This window comes from Sphaeroforma arctica, assembly GCF_001186125.1.
Source record: "Sphaeroforma arctica JP610 unplaced genomic scaffold supercont1.699, whole genome shotgun sequence".
Taxonomy (NCBI): domain Eukaryota; class Ichthyosporea; order Ichthyophonida; genus Sphaeroforma; species Sphaeroforma arctica.
This window is the reverse complement of record NW_014039859.1, coordinates 11,053-31,122: the sequence shown is the minus strand read 5'-3', so window position 1 is coordinate 31,122 and position 20,070 is coordinate 11,053. Positions and strand designations below refer to the sequence as shown.

The 20,070-nt window shown below is 41.2% G+C and overlaps 2 protein-coding genes across 2 annotated transcripts; both read right to left on the bottom strand.

Annotated features, from left to right (window-relative positions):
• Positions 1 to 7,738: 7,738 nt before the first annotated feature.
• Positions 7,739 to 7,969, bottom strand: SARC_08113 (hypothetical protein; the record flags this gene model as incomplete). Its single annotated transcript, XM_014297919.1, has 1 exon — positions 7,739 to 7,969. One exon carries the CDS (start codon positions 7,967 to 7,969, stop codon positions 7,739 to 7,741), a length of 231 nt encoding a protein of 76 aa, XP_014153394.1.
• A 9,428-nt stretch (positions 7,970 to 17,397) lies between these two features.
• On the bottom strand, positions 17,398 to 19,685 carry SARC_08112 (60S ribosomal protein L11). The gene is made up of 4 exons (XM_014297918.1): positions 19,554 to 19,685; positions 18,481 to 18,750; positions 17,713 to 17,962; positions 17,398 to 17,507 (listed from the first exon to the last, which is right to left on the bottom strand). The coding sequence occupies exons 1-4, from the start codon at positions 19,554 to 19,556 to the stop codon at positions 17,488 to 17,490; spliced, it is 543 nt and encodes a 180-aa protein (XP_014153393.1). The 5' UTR covers positions 19,557 to 19,685; the 3' UTR covers positions 17,398 to 17,487.
• Positions 19,686 to 20,070: the final 385 nt, after the last annotated feature.

Genomic DNA, 20,070 nt, shown 5'->3' with positions numbered 1-20,070 from the left:
CATCTGAAGAAAAGTTAAAAAAAGAAAAAGACTTATTGGATTTTGGAGATTGGCGGGAGGACCAAAGTCTACAAGTAGTAGTTCGGAGATTATAAAATTTAGTTTATAATATCCTACATCTACTAATGTCTCAAATAGGTCCAAGTAGATGAGTCATACCAAATACTCAGGCTATTGGAGCCATCAAAGTGAATTTAGAACACTTTGGAAATATTGGAAAAAGAGCTTGTAGTAAATTATTTAAAATACAAATAAAAACCAATGTATTATCTCAATTGATCTTGATATTTTAGACTGACCGGAGGCCGTATTTCTACAAAGTCGCGAGATTTACGAAACGCATCGGAGGTTAGCCAAGCTACTGTCCCATCCATAAAACGGGTCTTGTAATAAGTGTATCCGTCTTTGGATGTTTTGTCAATTATATGTATGAATTTTGACTCCATAACTGGGACATCAGAATCCAATGAGCGAGCGAATGAGAGTTCAGAGGTAGGGATACGGTGAGTGCCTAGATTAGTTGCGCTAGTACCATCTATGTTATTTACTTTGTAAGTATCACTCTTCTCTTCGTGGTAGGAAATAACAAAATGTCCAATTGTCTTAGAAGAGAATTTGGTAACGTTGGCATTGCGATTTATAATATTAACAAAATCGCCAACTTTGAACTGAACAATGTTCTTAGTATTATTCCATCGGTCATACGTTTTATGTAGGACACAATTTTTGTGCTCGAGTAAACAAGGGTAAACAACGTTCTGCATATGCTCGATCTTTTGTAGCCACGAAGTAACGTGTTTCTCGGGCGCAGTTTTGCCAAACCGTTGCGGGACTGGACGTGCAATGCTATGTTGATGACCTAATAATTGCGTCGGACGACTACGAGTAGCACATTGCTACGGTTCAAGAGGTCATTCGACGCCTGACGGAGAATAACTTCAAACTTGATCAGAAGAAATGTCACTTTGCGGTGCGAGAGGTGATAGTCCTGAGAAAGAAGATACGAACTAAAGGCATTGACGTGGATCATGAGAAACAGCAACGTTTAATTGACTGGCCAGTCCCACGATGTCAAAGGGATATTGCCTCTGCATTAGGAATACCAAACTTCCTACATAATCATCTACCTAACTTTGCACACAAGGTAGCTCCACTCCGAACATTTTCTAAACTTAAGTCAAAGGAGCCCATTGGAGATCGTTGGAAGCCAGAACATCAATTGGCGTGGGATCAGATGAAGGAGGCTATCGTGTCGGCAGTCAGGTTGAACTTTCCTGTTGATGGTGTACCACTTGAGTTAGAAACGGATGCAAGCGACTATGGGATTGGTGGCGCATTGTTTCAATTGATTGACGGACGCAAACATTACCTGATGTTCTTCTCAAAGACTCTCAACAAGGCATAGCAGACATATGCAACTCGGATAAAATAATTATTAGCACTTTCCTATACTCTGGTTCACTTTCATGATCATCCCATTAGACAGCGGTTTACTGTACACGCAGACCATAAGGCTCTCATATACATGAACACTCAGCTGAAGCTGAATAGTATGTTGCAACGATGACATCATATATTGCACAGTTCAATTGTACTATTACACATCCACCTGGAGAACTGAACAAGTTACCAGACATGTGGAGGCGTGTTCATGAGGGCACGAGGGTAATCAACTACCCCGCGGTGTTCTATACGTCATGTTGGAAGTTGTTTCCGTATTTCTTGGACCAGATCCAGAAATACTTTGGACCAAACGGTGTCGATGCCTTTGCCTCGAGTCATGACGCTCAGCTTCGCCAATACTGGTCGTACGACAAGAATGGCGGGGCGTTTAAGTTTGACTGGAGCAAATACAACGCATGGGTGAGCCCACCATGGCGTCTTATACATAAGGTGTTGCGTATGGTGTTGCAGGACAAGGCGTCGGCGACAATATGTTTACCGTTGAACACACGTGCACCATGGTTTCCGTTTCTTCTTCACTTCTGTCGATGATGCAAGCAGATCCATTACTTTTCCCACGTACGGCTCACACATTCTCGAAGCACGGCTTACAGGCTTGTGGTAAAACCCCGCGGGAGCATACCATCGTGGTAAGTATTGGCCCTCCATCTGGGTACAAAGTCAATCCATCGTTTTGGTGTGACTTAGGCTTGGAGGTACCTGTATGTGAAGACGCTAGTACACGTTATCAGGAAGATTGGGCACAGCCGTTGATGACGAAACGAACGCGACAGATCGCTGCACAAATTCCTGAGATATGTGCGGGCGCTACAGTGATGAATCATCCAGGGCACGAGGAAGTGAACCGTCGTGCACAGTTGACATGGCAATTTCATGAACAAGGACATCCGGCGCCAGCAGTTACAGTACAACAGATGCGGGATGATGGGCATCACTGGTACCAGATGCTTTCAATCACAGAAGTGGTCCGCAAGTTATGTCACACATGCCTGGGCAACGATACGATCAAGAAGGGGGTTCATCCTTTAATGAATATTATCGCTCGGTACCCCTGGGATCACAGACAAATGTATCTCATTCCTATGGCGGTCACATCCACGAAAGGAAACAAATTTATTTTGCATGTGCTTGATGTGGCGTCGGGCTACTCTATTCTACGGGCGATACCTGCGAAGGATGCAAAGACAGTGGCGGCAGAGTTAGTGTCAGTGTTTGGTGAGCATGGATTTCCGCGTAAGATTCAGTGTGACGAGGGTACTGAATTTGTAAACAATTTTGTCAAACCCATCACACGAGCGTTGGGCATTATACACAAGACGTCAAAACTATACCGCCCGCAGACGTTGGGTGCGGCGGAGCGCTGACATAAAGAAATCCACAAATGTGTGCGCGCATTGTGTGTTGGGTGTCCGGAGTTGTTGGATGAACGTTTACCGTTTACTATGTTATACCAGAACCTTCAGATATCACGACGTCGCAAGTCAGCACCATTCAGCGTTTATTTTGGTCGACGACTTGTCCCGTTCGCAAACATGACTAATGACTTACCTGGTCATATTCCTACCACGAATGATGCATGGTTAAAGAGGTTAGACGATTAAGAGAAGACTTTCCTACCAAAACTTCATCAGAAAACAATTAAGTATACTGAAGCCATGGCAGAGGCTACGGATCAGATGCGCAAATTTGATTTGATTGAACTTAAGACGGGGAACGTCGTCATGATACTCGCACAGCGAACGACAACCAAAGCCATGATACCATTGCTTGGTCCGTACGTTATTCATAGTCGGGAAAATCAGAGTTACCATCTACGAGCAAAGGATGGCAGCAAGCCGCCTGAGCTCAGAGACCGACCCGTGAATGTGGAGATTATTCGGCTTGTACATTGGGCTACGGAACCACCACTTGATAAATCTCTATGGAGAGAGGACACATCATATCGCACCGTCACAATGAGGCGACTCAACAATCGGAATATTTGGTACGTTGGTTGGAAGGATCTCCTACATGCCTTTGACGATCTCGACGTCGTGCCCGCATATCGCAAACGGATTCAAACGCGTGAAAGTCGACGACAACGACGCCTGGTACAAGGTTAGAGCAGCCTGGCTCGATGGTATGTCTGGCCGAGGTTGCGTCCTTGCTGCATGCATGGGTGATGACAACACACTGGTATAACCGATTGTAAATGTTAGAGGGATAACATTGTTTTACTAAAAGATTTTATATATAGAATAGACACCTGTATTCGAATATATAATATGCACGAGCTGCACAGATCACTATTAGAAGACACAATAGTGCATACAGTACGATAAATAAACATGACACATATTCGACAACAACAGAACATGGAAATGATAAAAGTAATTTGCTGCACTATACACTATGAGAAGACAACACAAACACGTGAACGAATAAGGGCTTACACTAGCTTAATAAGAATATAGGTGCAACATTAATATAACAGAAATAGAAACAAACAAACACACGACGCCATACGTCGCTAAACACGAGCGGTGGTGGTGAGTGGCAAGTATATCTATATGCTTAGAGTACAGGCGAGCACCCTGTTGACTCTAACTCAGTGACGAGCAACCCTGAGGACACGGCGCATTGAACTTTGCATAGGCACTTTGAAGTCGGTGAGCAACCGCAGCCTCACTAGCGTGTTGCATGGCACCCAGTCGACAGAATAGACCGTATGGTTATTTAGATGCTGAGAGTACAGGCGAGCAACCTGTTGACTCTTACTCAGAGGTGAGCAACCCTGAGGACACGCCGCATTGAACTTTGCGTGAAGACTTGAGAGTCGGTAGGAACCCGCAGCCTCAAGCGTGTTGCATAGTCGCCCGGAGTGGTGTTGCATACCAAACGAAACCATTGGTAGCACTATTACGTAGACGGCGGAACGTGTACAACATTATTACGCAACAGGCGGAACATGTGCAACGTGTTACGTAGGAGGCGGTACAGTTGAGACACTATTTCGTAGACGACAGAACATGCGTAACCCTATTGGTGTAGCAGGCGGAATATGTAAGGCGCTGTGACGAAGTCACGGAAAGCGTGTCCATCTCAAGTATGCTCATGAGGACATCACACCACGCTCATCTCATACATAACACTTCAAGTCAATAAGAACAAGAGCAGACCAGAGTAAATAGGTTTAATGGTATACTACGATATGGTCAGGAACAATAAGGAGTTGTCACTGATACCCGCTATTGGTGGGCGTCACAAACAGGGGTGTCGCACGCGGTCAACCCTGTGATGATAGAAGAAAGAGGACAGTAAATTGTTATTAGAGTCATTATATAGTACAATGGTAACCGCCCGCACCATAGACAGACGAGAAGCGAACAATCTTTGTTAACATTCATAAACGTTATGCTTTCAGTCACATGAGTTTTACGCTTTTAGTCATATGCGTTTACGTATATACTCACAGAAAAAAGCCTAATGATTTTTTTAAACAAACTAACGTTTCCACAACCCGTTTACGTTGAAACATGCGTTAAACGTTTTGAGGTCATTCGGCGCTTAATGGATAAGAACTTCAATCTCAAACGTAAAAAGTGTCACTTTACCGTGAGGGAGACAATGGTACTCGGAGAAAGAAGGTATATGCTCAGTGGATTATCGTGGATCAGGAGAAACAGTAGCGTATAAGTAGTTGGCCGATACCAAGATGTCAGATGTATATTGCACCCACACGCATTAGGGCCGAAAAAATCTTTTCCATGCACATTTACCCGACTTTGCACATAAAGTAGCCCTATCACGGACGTTGTCTAGACTCAAGCCAGGGAACCAATTGGTGATCGCTGGAAACCGGAATATTAACTGAGAACAGCATTGTGTCCGCAGTCCGTGTGAATTATCCTGTGGAATGGGTAACGCTAGAGTTGGAGACGAATGCAAATGATTTTGGCAACGACGGGAAAACAAGGAATAGCAAATATACGCCATCTCTATATAGAAACTAAAAGCACTCACGTATGCATTAGTTCACTTCCATGATCATTTGATCGGACAGCGTTCTACAGTGCACACGGATCACAAGGCGCTAATCAACATGTACATTAAAGTTAAAATTAAATAGTATGTTGCAACGTTCGCATCACATTATTGCACAATATGATTTTACAATCAAATTATCAAACATAGGGTATGGCGGATACTTTCCTCCCGGCTGTGTTCTGTACATCTTGCTGGAAGCTTGAGTATTTAGGGTTTTCTTTGACCAGGTCCAAACTCATTTCGAATCCAATGATGTCGATTCCCTTGTCTCTCACCACAACACGCAACTTTGGCAGTACTGGTGGTTTAAGGCGGACCGGGGGGGGGGAGTGGGGGCTTCAAGTTTGACTGGAATAAATACAATGCATAGATGAACCCATTGTCGCGCACAATACGTAAGGCGCTATGCAAGGTATTGGCTGATAAAGCATTCGCAACAATATGTGTGCCGTTAAATTCACGGGCGCCGTGTGTGATTCCCATTGCTCCTTTCCACGATGCAGGCGAAGCAACTGCTTATCCCTCGAACGGCTCATACGTTCTTAAGCATGGCAAACAGGCATGTGGCAAGCATCCTTGGGAGCACACCGTTATTGTTTGAATTTTATAGCTTGCCAGGTTGCTGCACTCGAGTTCCTGAAATATATGCGGGATCTACAGTGATCAACCATCCGGGACATGAGGAAGCAAATCGTAGGGTACAGTAGTTTACATGGGTTTATGAGAAGTTGTAGTGCTTGGAAAATTTCTAATCTGTACACGTTGTGGTACGGTAGTACCTAACAATGTACTTGGGTGTCCACTATGTTCTTGTAAACTACCACTTATGTGAATATGTCTGAACTCTTGAAGATTTTCAGTATAACAATTAGCATGTTCTTTATCTTGAACATGTGAATGATACACCGAGATGTACGAGAATATAGTGAAGCGTAAATCGTCATGGTGGCAATTTCAAAGGGGTTTGCCGACGGCGATGGAATTTGTTAGCTTCGCTAGCTTTTGCGATTCCTCGCAATTTTGCGCGAGTGAACGCGGAATCTCGTGAATACACGCGAGTATGCCTCAGTCAACATGGAAATTTGTTGCTTAAGTGCAGTAGATACAAATTGATAGTTGTCAATGTCAAATACTTTAGGCATTACGGAGACATATGCGTACAAAGGTATCTGAACACGTCAGACACAAAGCAATATCACTAAATTATTCTACGCACTATATACACGATTTGTTCCGTGGAGCCATCAGCTAATCCTATTTATCCTATAGTATTAACTATATTCAATGGCACATGTGTGTAATCCTAGCCCTCATTCCACTATGCTAAGATTTAATACAAGGAGACCTACGAGCATTAAATATTCTCACCCTACTATCTCAGCCAGCCACGAACGAGAGAATAACATTAATGAGGAGTATTAAAAGAGTGCAACTGTGCTATCAAGTAGATTGTAGATACATTGCATGTACAAAATATATACTACAGTGATATAGCAGGGGTGCTCTGGGTTCTGCAACGTACTTTAGATATATGTAGAACTCACAAAACTGATCTGGTATAGAAAATTATGTATAGCTTGTATTCTACTCCATCTAGATAGCACAAATTAGCGACTCGTATTTCATTTAAAACTATTTAAAATAAGCACACTTAAAAATACCTTTTTATACTTTGTTTCGATGTAGTTCAGGCCGTTCAACTTTCCAGACTTAAAATCTATCGCGCTATTAGTGTTCTGCTGTATATATGTCCTCATCGGTCACCTTCACCCGAAAGTTCCTACTTAGTATATACTCAAATGCCAATAAAACTTAATGAAATCAGATTCATGTGATGATTTGAGAATGAGATATTGAAAGTATTGATTGATGGGCTAGCGATGAGCTTGTTCTCAGATCAATTGCCCTCCGCATACACCTTAAGTTAGGTAACAATTTAGAGTTTGGGGTTTAGTTAAGATAATGCCCTACAATGTTATCTGGTTTGACCACCACAGGCTCCATCAACGGCCACAAGATGGCGTATACGTCCCCCTCGGTAGTTTGCAGCACCATATCGTAAAACTGTGCATGAAAAAGCGCACAACAGCCGTCATTCGCATCTTTAGGCAGACGGTGAACACTCATGTTTGTACACTTTGTTTCCACATCACAACATATGGTCACCTTGTTTGTGCAATTGTTGAATTCTGTCTCCCTGAAATCATGAATATTCATCCCACAAGGAAATTGAGCAACGAGGACCACATCACGGCAACCCTTGATTGGATTGCGATAGATGATTTTGTATGACGGTGATGTCCGCCTGGAACGGCGAAGGTGTATCTTCGTGTTCCATATCATCAACCGGACAAGCTGATTCCCTCAGCGAGAGTGGCTTACGCTGCGATGTCCGTGCATCTCCCGTTGACGCGCCATCTTCAAAATTGAAATTCAACGCTTGGTTTCGTTCTGCTTCTGATATGTTGAATGTAAGCATGAATGAAATAAATTTATTGTATCTTATTTGATAAAAAGAAAATATCTGCAGATTCAATGTTGCGATTACACTATAAAAATGAATTCTGTTAAGGTTTATTTGACGGCGGATTCAAAAGTTTTTATACACATGATATATTCTGACTTTTAAGCGACTGGCTCAGAATCCGGAATCTAAATCACACAGAATACATGTAAGTCGCAGACAGAGATAATTGCCTCATATATAGAAGGATAACAGTATACATGGTTATTCAAGGCACCAATATAGAAATTCCACAGTTTTTGATTTATAATTCAGTGGACGTGATATACGATTTACACTCTCTCATCGCAATGTGAACTGTTTATTAACCGAGTAATACTCCAGGCTATAGTGTCCTTTTGGGCGTATGGGCTTCATGGATTCAGCTCGTGCCATCCGCAAAATAGGTTGACAATATTCGAGATATTCATTCTGTCAACGGCTACTGACAGTCTGTACATTACTGCATGGGCCCCTTATATATGGCATGCCGCATTCAATCCATTGTACGAGCGGCACAACTCAGCACTAATCCAAGCAGCAGCCATCATAACAAGCACTGCATTCCCAACACTCCTGTACCAGCGCATACGGCTTCGCCACTTCTGAGAGACTACAGTAGTAGACGTATTTCTATATACGTTAATAAAATTTTACGTCGTCAGCCCGAGAGTAATTTGGGACTTGTTCTCAAATTAATATAAGTATAGGTGGGTCAGCCCGAGAGAACGTAAGAGTAATTTAAGACTTCTTCTTAGATTATTCTATTTAAAGGACACGGGCCACCGGCTAGCCGAGAGCCGAGGTCCGAGACTGAGTGTAGTAACAGAGAATATGGTATATTTATTTCTAGAAAATATATCCAAGTGCTAAAGTGTTCTGCATAAGGTTTCTCATACTGATCATATGAGTTTTTACCCTGGCCAACCCAAGTGGTTGAACACTAGTAGAAACACCATCAGTATATAACTGAGGGTGAGATCATAAATAAATTCATTCGAATGCACCATACTTTAGATACACTAGCACTTTACTATTTGTCCCCCACATCGCACGCTAACAACTTCTGCAGTTTACTTCCAGCACGCCAATTTGAAGAGACTTGGTGGCTGCCGGCAAATCTACCGCCAATTGGATTGAGCTTATTACAACAGCTACGAAATTGACATGACTACCACGGCATATAGAATCTCCAAGAACATCTCGGGAGCTTCCTTCTCCATGAACAGCGGGTACCAATTTACCCTTATTCAGTACTGACCAACAAATTTATGTTCCCCATACCTCGTCTCATCACTCTTATGAGGTACTAGCTTCAGAATTTTGTACGAACCAACTCTTCGAGGCTCCTGATAACGCTCATGATACTTCCCGCTATGGCTAACCAAGATATATCAAAAATATCAGTTGTATGGTGTGCCATCGGCAGCCTCCAACTTCGCTCCAAAACAGAATTGCGGATGATGACCTCATTCTTCATGGTATCACGTTCAATGTATCTGAAAATACTCCTTTACCACTACGAGTGTGGGCCAGCTCTATTCCGCATAATGGTATACGATTTTAGCTCTCATCCAATGGTGAAAGTGTTCCCTATCCATCGTCACGAATTCACGCACGGTAGTTTCCATCGTTGTATCACTCGCCCCGAGTTTCTCGCGGCAGTTCTACAATTCTAATTTCTCTTCAATCTTCCCAGAACCTCTCCAACGAATATGAAGCCTGATGTGCATGTAGACACTCAACAATTTACCAAAAATTGCAATAAAAAATAATGTCCCTTTCAAAGTCCATTGACATGTGAGACGATATCTATGATTCATAAACCTAGTCGATAGTATTCCATTGTTATTACATGTAGTTCTGATTGGATTTTGATTCCACTTTAATATTTTTAAACTCAAATATTCTCTGTTAGTACATACATACTAAATAGAATTGACTTCTCTATTACCAGCACAGTGGTTTGATTATGTTCGATCTATCAGCCACTATGGTGCTACAGCAAACAATGTTAAATTTGTTAAATTGTAGAGAATACTCCTTCTGTGGTATTCTCAGATGGGCATACAAAATTGGCTCCGTTATCAACACTAAATGCTATCTACAATTGTATGCAGTACAATCATCGACAAGACCAAATATACGCATTGATACTACAGTCTCATGTGGATTTTCAATCACCTCCCACACAGCGTGCAATATATTTTGTAATGCAATCATTAGTGGATTATGCACGAGTATAGACTATAATTATGTAGCCTCATAATATTTGTGCCACCAGTGCGTGTAAAAATAGTGCTAAAGAAGAGTGTTTCTTTTGGCTATGTAAACTTCAATTTACATTTCCAAATAGATATGTATATATATATCGATGATAACATTGTAGCACAAGTTGCAAACAGAGCAAGTCAAAGCAAGTATTGTGTATACAAATTTTGTATTTGTAGGTCTCATCGTAAATCTACCATGCCCTTGCTTACATAAATTGTCTAGTTGTGTATCGGGAATGCACTCTTCGTATGTTCAACATACTGCTAGCCATTCACTGAGTATACCGTCTGTGAAATGTTGTGAAATGTTTAAAGTTCTTGAAAAGACATAAACCCTTACAATGGACCTTTACCAAGCAAAATGCTCTCAGGTAGATAATCAAGTGTAAATATTTAACAGTGCCATAGGTTTGTATCAGCCCCTAGTATAAAACTGTTCACGTACACATGCACACGGATAAAAATCAATAGGCCTTATGGTGCGCGATAGCATATATCAAATGCTCAATCTAATAAATTTCTTTATTATATTGTCAACGAGTTGGCCCAGGTTGTATTGCGAGTATATAAAAGCGCGCAATCGATATATTGGCGATTCGTATGATTCCATCCAAATGCATGACTGGAAACCTCTCATTCACACTCGATAACTTTAGCAAAATAACTATGTATAAGCAAGGGTATCGTCAGTAGGCTATTGATACAAAGTATACGTATTCTCCGCAAAGTCCATCCAATTAATATGCACTTAATACTTCAAAGTGAGGGCTCTTAAGCCTTAATTTTAATTGCTGGAACTGATCGCGAAAGAAGTGTACATGCGATTCGTATTATGCATATTCACTGAAATATCCGAAATGCGCACGAGTGTCAAGTTGTTGCGTGCTGTAATTTACTATGATAACTCAAGGGAAGATATTTTTTATTAGGCAACCAACAATCGGCAATCACGTACCTGCAGCATCGTAGGCCACAAGTTCTATAGATAGAATCAGACTTGAGCATATTGATTTGCAAATCACTGTACATTAGAATTGAACGTTAATTAATCGATATTTTATATCGTGTTCGCACTACAAGCTATTCTATCATAAGGGCAGCGCATGCTAACTCTAATGTAAATTGCTAGATATGTAAGGCCATCACAACGGGATTTACTCCGTTCTGTTGCAACAGATTTGCAAGTATAGTTCATACTAAAATCACAACGAGTCTCAGTAAATTATAAAGCGATGTTATCATTTTTAAGACCGACGTTTGAACCTTTCAAAGCGCGATCTCTGGCAGAGCAAAGTGCAAACAAAATAACGGCGTTTCTATCCTCGTAGCTGCTGAAAGGCTCCGTATTGACAGTCTCCAGTGTAAACATCGGTCTGACAAGACGATGTCAACGGCTTAAGTTCTAACGTACTCAGTATTATTTCATGTCTTTTAGTTAATGTAAGTGCAAAAGTAGTCTACTATTAAAGTTATGTTTGCCTCGTGAATAGCCATTGTAATAACCAATGGTTAGCCACGAATCAGGATTTACCGGTTAGCCCAGATCTGACTGGCAACCTGGTTGGCTGCTCGGAAGATAAAATTGGAAACGTTAATAGTCCCTGGAAACCTACCTGTTCTCGGTTGAGCCCTTGAGCCATCTCGCTACTGAAGTTTTCAGATAATAAATCTTTGCCTTCGAATGAGCTTACTCTAAATATCTGATTTGTAAAATGGTAAAGTAATATATAATAAAACCATTCGAAGCCTTTGATAGACCTAGTTTAAGGACTTTTTAAGAGTACGGTTAAATACAATGAATCTAATGCGGAGACCCGGCTACTACACAGCCCCCACCCAGTATTGGTTTTTAAAAGAGACTAGTTGCTAACTCAAGCCGATTGTGAACAAAAAGCGACAAAAGAAAACATATAGTCAATGTTCTTCAGGCGTAGATCTCAAGTATTCTCGGTTTTTCTGTGAGTTTTGAGTGTAGGTCTAGTAGGTCCTTGATAGTCGACTGGACGCTTTTTGCGGCTTCAAAGTCTTTGGAACATATGTATGAAAAGTGCGCTGTAATGCTTAGGATTAATACTTTTGGCGTGTGCATTTTACCTTCCACGCCTTCAGATGAAAATGCTATCTTTTTCAGCTTGTGACTTATGTAGGCGTTTACGCCGCTTTCCATTAAAAGATTTTTCAATGGTCTAGGTTGTCAAGAGCGTCTGAAGTTAATCCAGCTATAAAGTGTACCGTCTATAAAAGGTGTACGATAGTATGTATACGCTCCTTTATCTGTTTTCCATATGGAATCCGTTTTCCATATGGAATCCGTTTTCCATATTATGTTTCCTTGCGAGTATAATCTCTGTAGTCGTAATGCGACTAGTGACCACATTAAGATAGCAATGTAATTTTGTTGACGAATATCACCTTGGTCACCGACTTATTACTCTGCTATCTTTATGAATCATTCCATCTATTTCACCTTTATAGTAAGGCCGCATTATGTGACTCCCGCAAGCAAGGATGTACAACGTTATGAATACTTTCTACCTTCTCTAGCCATGGTAACACATGGCAAGAGAAGCCAGAATCTATTCATAACGTTGCCCATATGAGGGTAAATTTCTTATTCTACTCTTCTAGAGCAAAGGTAGGGTGTAATGAATCCACTTGCGTGCTCTTTAAGTCTGTAGTCTTTTCAGACCCCCTTGCTTCTCTAGTCTGAGCTTCTTCATTGCTTGGCGGTTTTTGCTGGCGACAATTGCTTCGGCAGTGACCTTGTTCTCTTCGGCGACGGCCTTGTTTGCTTCGGCGCCGGCGGTGCCAGTCTTCGTCTCAGATTTCCGTTTCTTCGAAGTAGAAGAATCATTGTTATGTCTTCTATACGTGTAAGAAATAAACGTTTAGGGAAAACGATTGTATGGCATATAACACCAGTACGGTTAAGTAGCTCAAGTAAATAATACTTTTACTTCCTTTACAATGTGTAATCGTCCTGACGAGACAATGTTTGATATGGATTTAAGCTGTAACGCACTCCGTATGTAAGTGCGAAAATAAAAGTTTCCCTCGTGATCACCAGTGTTTGCCAAAGGCAGCAAGCACTCAGCTCTTGCATCAGCTACAATTAGCTTCGGCTCGGATCATGATACAGTAACCTTGGCTTGACGATTTTATTTCTGCGTACTGGTCACCTCTTCAGCTATTTTAGCGGGTACCTCAGTATTATTTCTCAATTGCGAATGCAAGTGTACATCACTATACGACTCTGCTGTTGTTTTGAATCAGGCTTAAATACTTGTTGATTGATCGTGTTGTGATTGCTGATTTTGTTGAGTTTGTTGGTTTGATGTGCTGTTGTTCGATTCCAAATTCCGCTTTAGAGCGGGCCGTTCAAGACGTATTGGATAGTATGTACGTGGACGACGCTATCTTGACCTTAAATTCTCTTAAATTCCATTAATACTGGTCTTGCGATATTGCCTGTATCAGGAATACCAAAGGTAGCAAGTAGTCAGCACCAGTATCAGTTACAGTTTGCTCCGGCTCGAAACGTGATACAGTATCCTCCGGTTGGTTGACAATTTTATTCCTTCGAACTGGTCACCTCTTCAATTATTTTAGCGTTTCTCACTTGCGAATGCAACTGTCGTAAATCACTATTCGACTCTGCTGCTGTTTGAAGCAATTTTGTATACTCGTTGATTAATCATGTGATTGCTTATTTTGTTGAGTTAGTTGGTTTTTGTACAATTGTTCGACTTCGGATTCGGCTGTAGAGCGGGCCGAACAAGATTTGATGGACAGTATGCAAGGTGTGGGTAAGGTGTGGATGACTGATATCTCTTGAACTTTCGTTGCTCCTGGTCTCGCAATGTTGTCCGTATCAGGTTTACGAAGGGCAGCGGCAAGTATTCCGCTCCAGTATCAGCTGCAATTTGCTTTGACTCGAATCGTGGTACAGCAACCTCGGCCTGTCGATTTTTTCCTGCGCACTGGTCACCTCTTAATTTATTTAAGTGAATACTTCAGTATTATTTTTCAATTACAAATGCAAGTGTCATTCATCACTATGCGACTCTGCTGTTGTTTTGAAGAAGGTTTGTCTACTCGTTGGTTGATCATATTATGGTTGCTGATTTGATTGAGTTTGCTTGATTTGTGTACTGTTGTTCGATTCCGGATTCGGCTGTAGAGCTGGCCGATCAAGATATATTGGACAGTATGTATGTCCGCATGTCCGGTGTCGCCGACGGCGCTGGTTTTGCCATAATTTCTCTTGAACTTCCATTGGTACGGGTCAGGTTTATTGGAAAATGCTTCTGGCGCCGACAACGCTGGTTTGACCTTGATTTCTCTTGAACTTCCATTGCTACCGGTCTTGCAATATTGTCTGTGTCAGGTTTGCCGAAAGCGGCAAGTACTCAGCTCCAGTATCTAGTTTGCTTTGGCTCGAGGCTTGGTAAAGCCACCCCAGCTTGACGGTTTTAGGTCACATCTTCAGTTGTTTCACCATATACTTCAACACTATCTCTCAATTGCGAATGCAAGTGCCATTCATCACTATGCGACTCTGCCGTTGATATGCGCTCAGTGCATATCAATAGTTGAGCTCGAGTCGTCTCGACATGTACTACCTACGACTCGCTTGTTCCATTCTGCCATAATTAAACGATTTTTCTCACTTCTGTCTAAGCTGTAAGATTCAGCCTGCCGACTGAATTGCGCAAACAGAAGCTACTCCTGTACGGTTTGCATGTCTCTACATAAACATAAATATGATCATAGTCTTTTGGGGTTCGTTTATCATCCAGCTTGGTCTCCAATTGGATTTTAGAATCGTCCATCAAATAAATGTCGCAAAGGTGCAAATTCAAAAGTTGCGTTGGTCGCAACGTAGACATCCAGTCTTGGATACAGTTCTCCAATCCACCAATTCAGTCTCGAAGTATCCAATGACTGTTTTATGTCTTGTTTGTATCATTTGTTGTCTCATGTATGCCATGAAGTCGATAACAAATGTACCTTTTGTAATTGTATATCCGAACCTGAGGGATAAGGTCTGATGAATGACGGATTCTACATTGTTCAATTCTCTAGCACACAACTACAGCTAGATACCGCCGTGACTACTTTGTCACACGTATACAAATTCACATCCAGTGGGTCGGATACGTAGTCGCCTTCTAAGCTCGAGTATTACTTTTGCTTGCTGTCTAGCCTTGTCATTGTATAGCGTCGCGCCGGTACGCGAATTAGCCATTCCTGCATTGGATCAAAGATCCTCTTCACACGTTTATGAAGCAGTCGAGGCCCTGGAATATGTCGCCTGACTTTCTACGTATGTATTTGCGGCCTCTAACATTACGTACTGTTTCGTCGAGGCCCTGGAATATGTCTCCTGACTTTTCTACGTATGTATTTGCGGCCTCTAACATATTGTTAAGTGTCTCCTCGCTGTTCAAGTACCCTTGGATACTTTCTTCATATCATCCACACTATCTGCAACAATGGCATCGCGAAAGACTTGCTAAAACTCCCAGTGATAACCATGAATTTTTGACACTGGCAACATATCCATTAGATGGAAAATATCCTTAAGTGCATGGCGCCACACATGTACTAAATCCGATTGATCTTCGCCTAGTCCAGTAGGTTCTGGCGTATTGTCGAAAGCAGCTTCAAAAAGTGCATCTGGTCACACTATCAATTGGGTCGAATTCATGTAATTGTTCTTTACTCTATTCATCCACCAAATCAAGAGATAGTGCCGAAGCAGCAGACATTGATATAGCCATCATGAAGTAGGTCAATACTCAATATAACTGTGTATAGTTGTACATTTGCTAGTTTTAAATTTAAATATATTTACAATTGAGATTTGCACTGTTTCGGAGTGTCTTTTTCCAAAATATTATTCAATTTCATCAATAAAAATATATTCCAACTGATTCCAGATATCTCGGAGTCAGACCCTGTGGACCAACAGATTATTTGTATATCACAGGGCTAGACAGCTCCCATCCAAATAACTGTCTGACAACTATCGCCCCTGCCATAAGCAAGATACTTGGCTATAGGCCTCAGAAATTCACCTTACGAATATATATACGTGAACACAAAGAACTTATGCACTGGAGGAAAAACATATTCCACTAAAGTAACAATATGAGGAAGTGTATGTAAAACCTTATTCTATTTTCTTCGACACACGGGAATCTGTTTCTGACCTCATACTGATAGGTGTCGACAGTTTGAGCCTACAATTCCGAGTGTATACTTTCATAAACCATCACACAGAGAGCGATATACTAAGAATGAACGACCTGATCTCGGCAGGCTAAGTAGAAAGACAGTAGCTGATATATAGCGATAAACATACTGTTCGCCACATACTTCCAACAGTCAAGGCGAATACGTATGTGAAAGAATTTCTGGGTAATTCAAAAGCTTTTGAGAAATCGGAGTATAGCAAGCTGTGGTAGATTTGTTTATATATTTTAACCACTTACATCTCATACATGCATATAGAGCGATGCACGAAAAGTAATGACCTATGCTCCGTTACATCCTCTCCACCTTCAGACATCAATAAGCACCTACGACTGAACTGACAGATTCTAGACTCTTGCACGCAATGAACAGATCATATAGTCCACATCTCAATATGTAAATACACCCGCTAACGGATATACGAGCACGTGCATTATACACGACAAATTTCGCTCGTATTGTTCTACTTTCGATTGGGGGTTTAGGTTTTCTTAGTAGTATAACACGTCGGTAGAAGTTGACAAACACTAGCGTTGAATACATACGCACATCCATTCTTTATACAGCTCGTTCTCATATACACTCCGAAGATCACAATATTAATATCAATGTAAACATATATATATTCCATTCAATTCATATTCCATTCAATTCGAAAACCATGGCCACGCAAGATACCCTTGCAAATATTAAAATACAGCTCGTATACTACTGCATAAAAGACAGCGACTGAAGAATACACAAGCCCATGAAGATGTGAAAACTATTAAATTGTTGACTGTCATCGTGAAAACAAGAATACACACAACAAAACAGATTCACTACATTGCACCTTGTACACACGAGCTAGCATACTAAGAAAACCCTGACAACTGTTTACTGACCCACATGAACTTTTATTGCTGCAGCTGACAGAATGCTCGCTATAATCATCCAGCACGCCCGACCAGAGTTGTTATGAATCTACTTGTTAAGGATGATTCCTACATTGTGAAAATAAACGCGAGAAAATACTTGTAAGCATTGGCTATTGCATCCAATATTCTACACAATGACTATATGGATACATTATAGACAATAAGATGGGTTTTCACACATCGATAGATCTAACCCAGCATTCGAGGACATAAAGCTGAGTTATATGCAGTTTTAAAAACAAGCAAAATATACAGCAAAGAGATGACATACCATCGAACTTCTGTTGGAACCATTTCATGGTCTCTTCCTTTGTACAACGGTGAGGGTATCCAACTCTGTTGTTCTTGCGCTTGCGCTTGGCAATGCAATATCCGGGGCGGCCCATAACAATGAAGAAGTCCATACCGTAGATACCAATACTGGGATCGTACTTAATTCCTAAGTCAATGTGTTCTTGTACACCGAATCCGAAGTTACCGGTCTGCGAGAAGTTGCTCTTCTTCAACTCGTATTCGAGAACCTGTATGACACGAGACATTGTTGCACATGAACACTCGATATAATACCAATATACTATGTAAGAATGTATTCTATAACCTTATACATAGATACACATATTCGATTGCAAGGCAGAGAACTATATTATATTCCACACAAATACAACAGCAGTACAAAGCCCCAAACAAGTGATTGTACATTAATAGATATGCGAAACGAATTCCTCTCAGCCGAAAGATGGTGTTATCTGAATTAATCAGTTGATGTCATTCACATGGACATTTTATGCATCATTGGGATCCGTTCTCGCAGTGCGCAGTTTTTACATAGTACATCAACATACATACCATATTCACGCACAAAAGCAAACTTGTATGCGTTGTACACAGTAGAAACAGTTCCTATACGATAATCGCGTTCTTTACAATGTGTATATGTACAATTTAGATGCAACACCCTAACAAACAATTAAATCCATCTATTCAAATAAAGGCACCTACTTAAATCACCCTGTAAACACGCATGTCTGCCCATACATACCTTAAGTCCCTTCTCGAGGATCTCCTCCGCCTTGGGTCCACGTACGGTGGCGTGCACGGCAATCTTCTCATTACGACGAATAGAGAAAGATCGCACAGTGTATCGGGCCTTTGAGAAAACGGGTTCCTGTCCGGTAAGAGACTCTAGTACCTTGGCGGCACGGGTCAGACGATCACCTGACTCTCCTACACAGATGTTCACACACAGCTTGCGGACGCGAAGATCCTTCATGGGGTTCGCCTTGGTCTGGGCGGGTTCGGCAGCGGAAGCCTAATCGAATGCGTGTATAGAAGCGTGCATATTAGAAGTGTATTACATGTGCATACGAGTGTGATTGCTTAGTGCAGAGGTATAAGAGTGTACAATTTTGTTTGTATGTGATCTATCAGTGAATATATCGACAGATGTTATGATAGCATACCACTCTACGAGCGCAAATTAGTATTATATACATTCTTTGTTGAAAATGTGCTCAACAAGCATCATACAATATACACTTATCTATCCATTACTTGCATCTGTCATTTCCTGGTTGAATACCATATTGTTATTATCATCACGTAGAGTGCTACCACACTGTGCCAAGCAATATACAAATATATCGGCTACTACCCGTGCGGTCTTCACTTTTCTGACACATGTGCTGCATGCCCTTCTTCCTCGTACCACTAGGGCATATGTGTGAGAACATTGACAGATATATACGAATATATATATATATATATATATAAGATATATACGTACATGCATATGTACTCATAAATATTTGTGGTGTGATGGACGTTTCAATGATATGTGCCATCTTTGTCTGGAATGTTTCAATATATTGGCTGTCGTCATGTCGTTGCTTGTTGAGCTGATAGTTCCTTCAAGTTGTTAAAACATTCTTATATCATACGAATTATACGTATTGAAGTCCAGATCTCTGCATCTTCGGTGTATTTCACTGTGTAGAATTTCGCGTTACTAAGTTTCTTCTTTCATTGTGCATTCGATGGGTATACTGAGCGACGAGATACTGTGTGTATTGCTGTGCGCATGCAAGAAGCCCAACTGTGTGGGTGTGTACGTACCATTTTGCAATTAGTCCAGAGAGAAACGCTAAACTAAAAAAAGACAGAGAGCTTTATCCGCAGTGAGTTCTAATACCACCTTCAAAATGATTCACAACTTTGTTCGTGCTCACTGGTTCTGCGCCCAAATGGAACTCACAGGTCAGTGGTGCACGCGCACCATCCCAATTCTCTACCTACGAATTAACTTGAATGTCGTAAACTATATCATCAACATAGTTCATCCCACCTTCAATGAAAATATTGAAAATTTAAAACATTTTAGACATTTCCAATTTGTCGTTAATTTCTACCCAGCACATTACACATGTGTGAATTCTACAGCCCCCAGCGGGCCCAGACCCAGGGTCCCCAGTCGGCCCCCAGCCTCCAAGACAACCTTTAATTGGGTTCTCGTTAAAACGTTACAGAAATTAATTGTTTATACGTTAACTAAACGTTTATGAGAATTTAAGGGCGTGTAATTTTCGAAGTTAGCAATATGTATATCTTTTTTTTTTTGCATTTTAAAACGTAC

What these genes read in the sequence shown, in the direction of transcription:
- SARC_08112 (XM_014297918.1), bottom strand. An exon ending in TCCTCGAGAAGGGACTTAAG is followed by an intron (nt 17,963 to 18,480) that starts GTATGTATGGGC and finishes CGTGTCATACAG; the next exon opens with GTTCTCGAATACGAGTTGAA. An exon ending in GTTCCAACAGAAGTTCGATG is followed by an intron (nt 17,508 to 17,712) that starts GTATGTCATCTC and finishes TTCACAATGTAG; the next exon opens with GAATCATCCTTAACAAGTAG.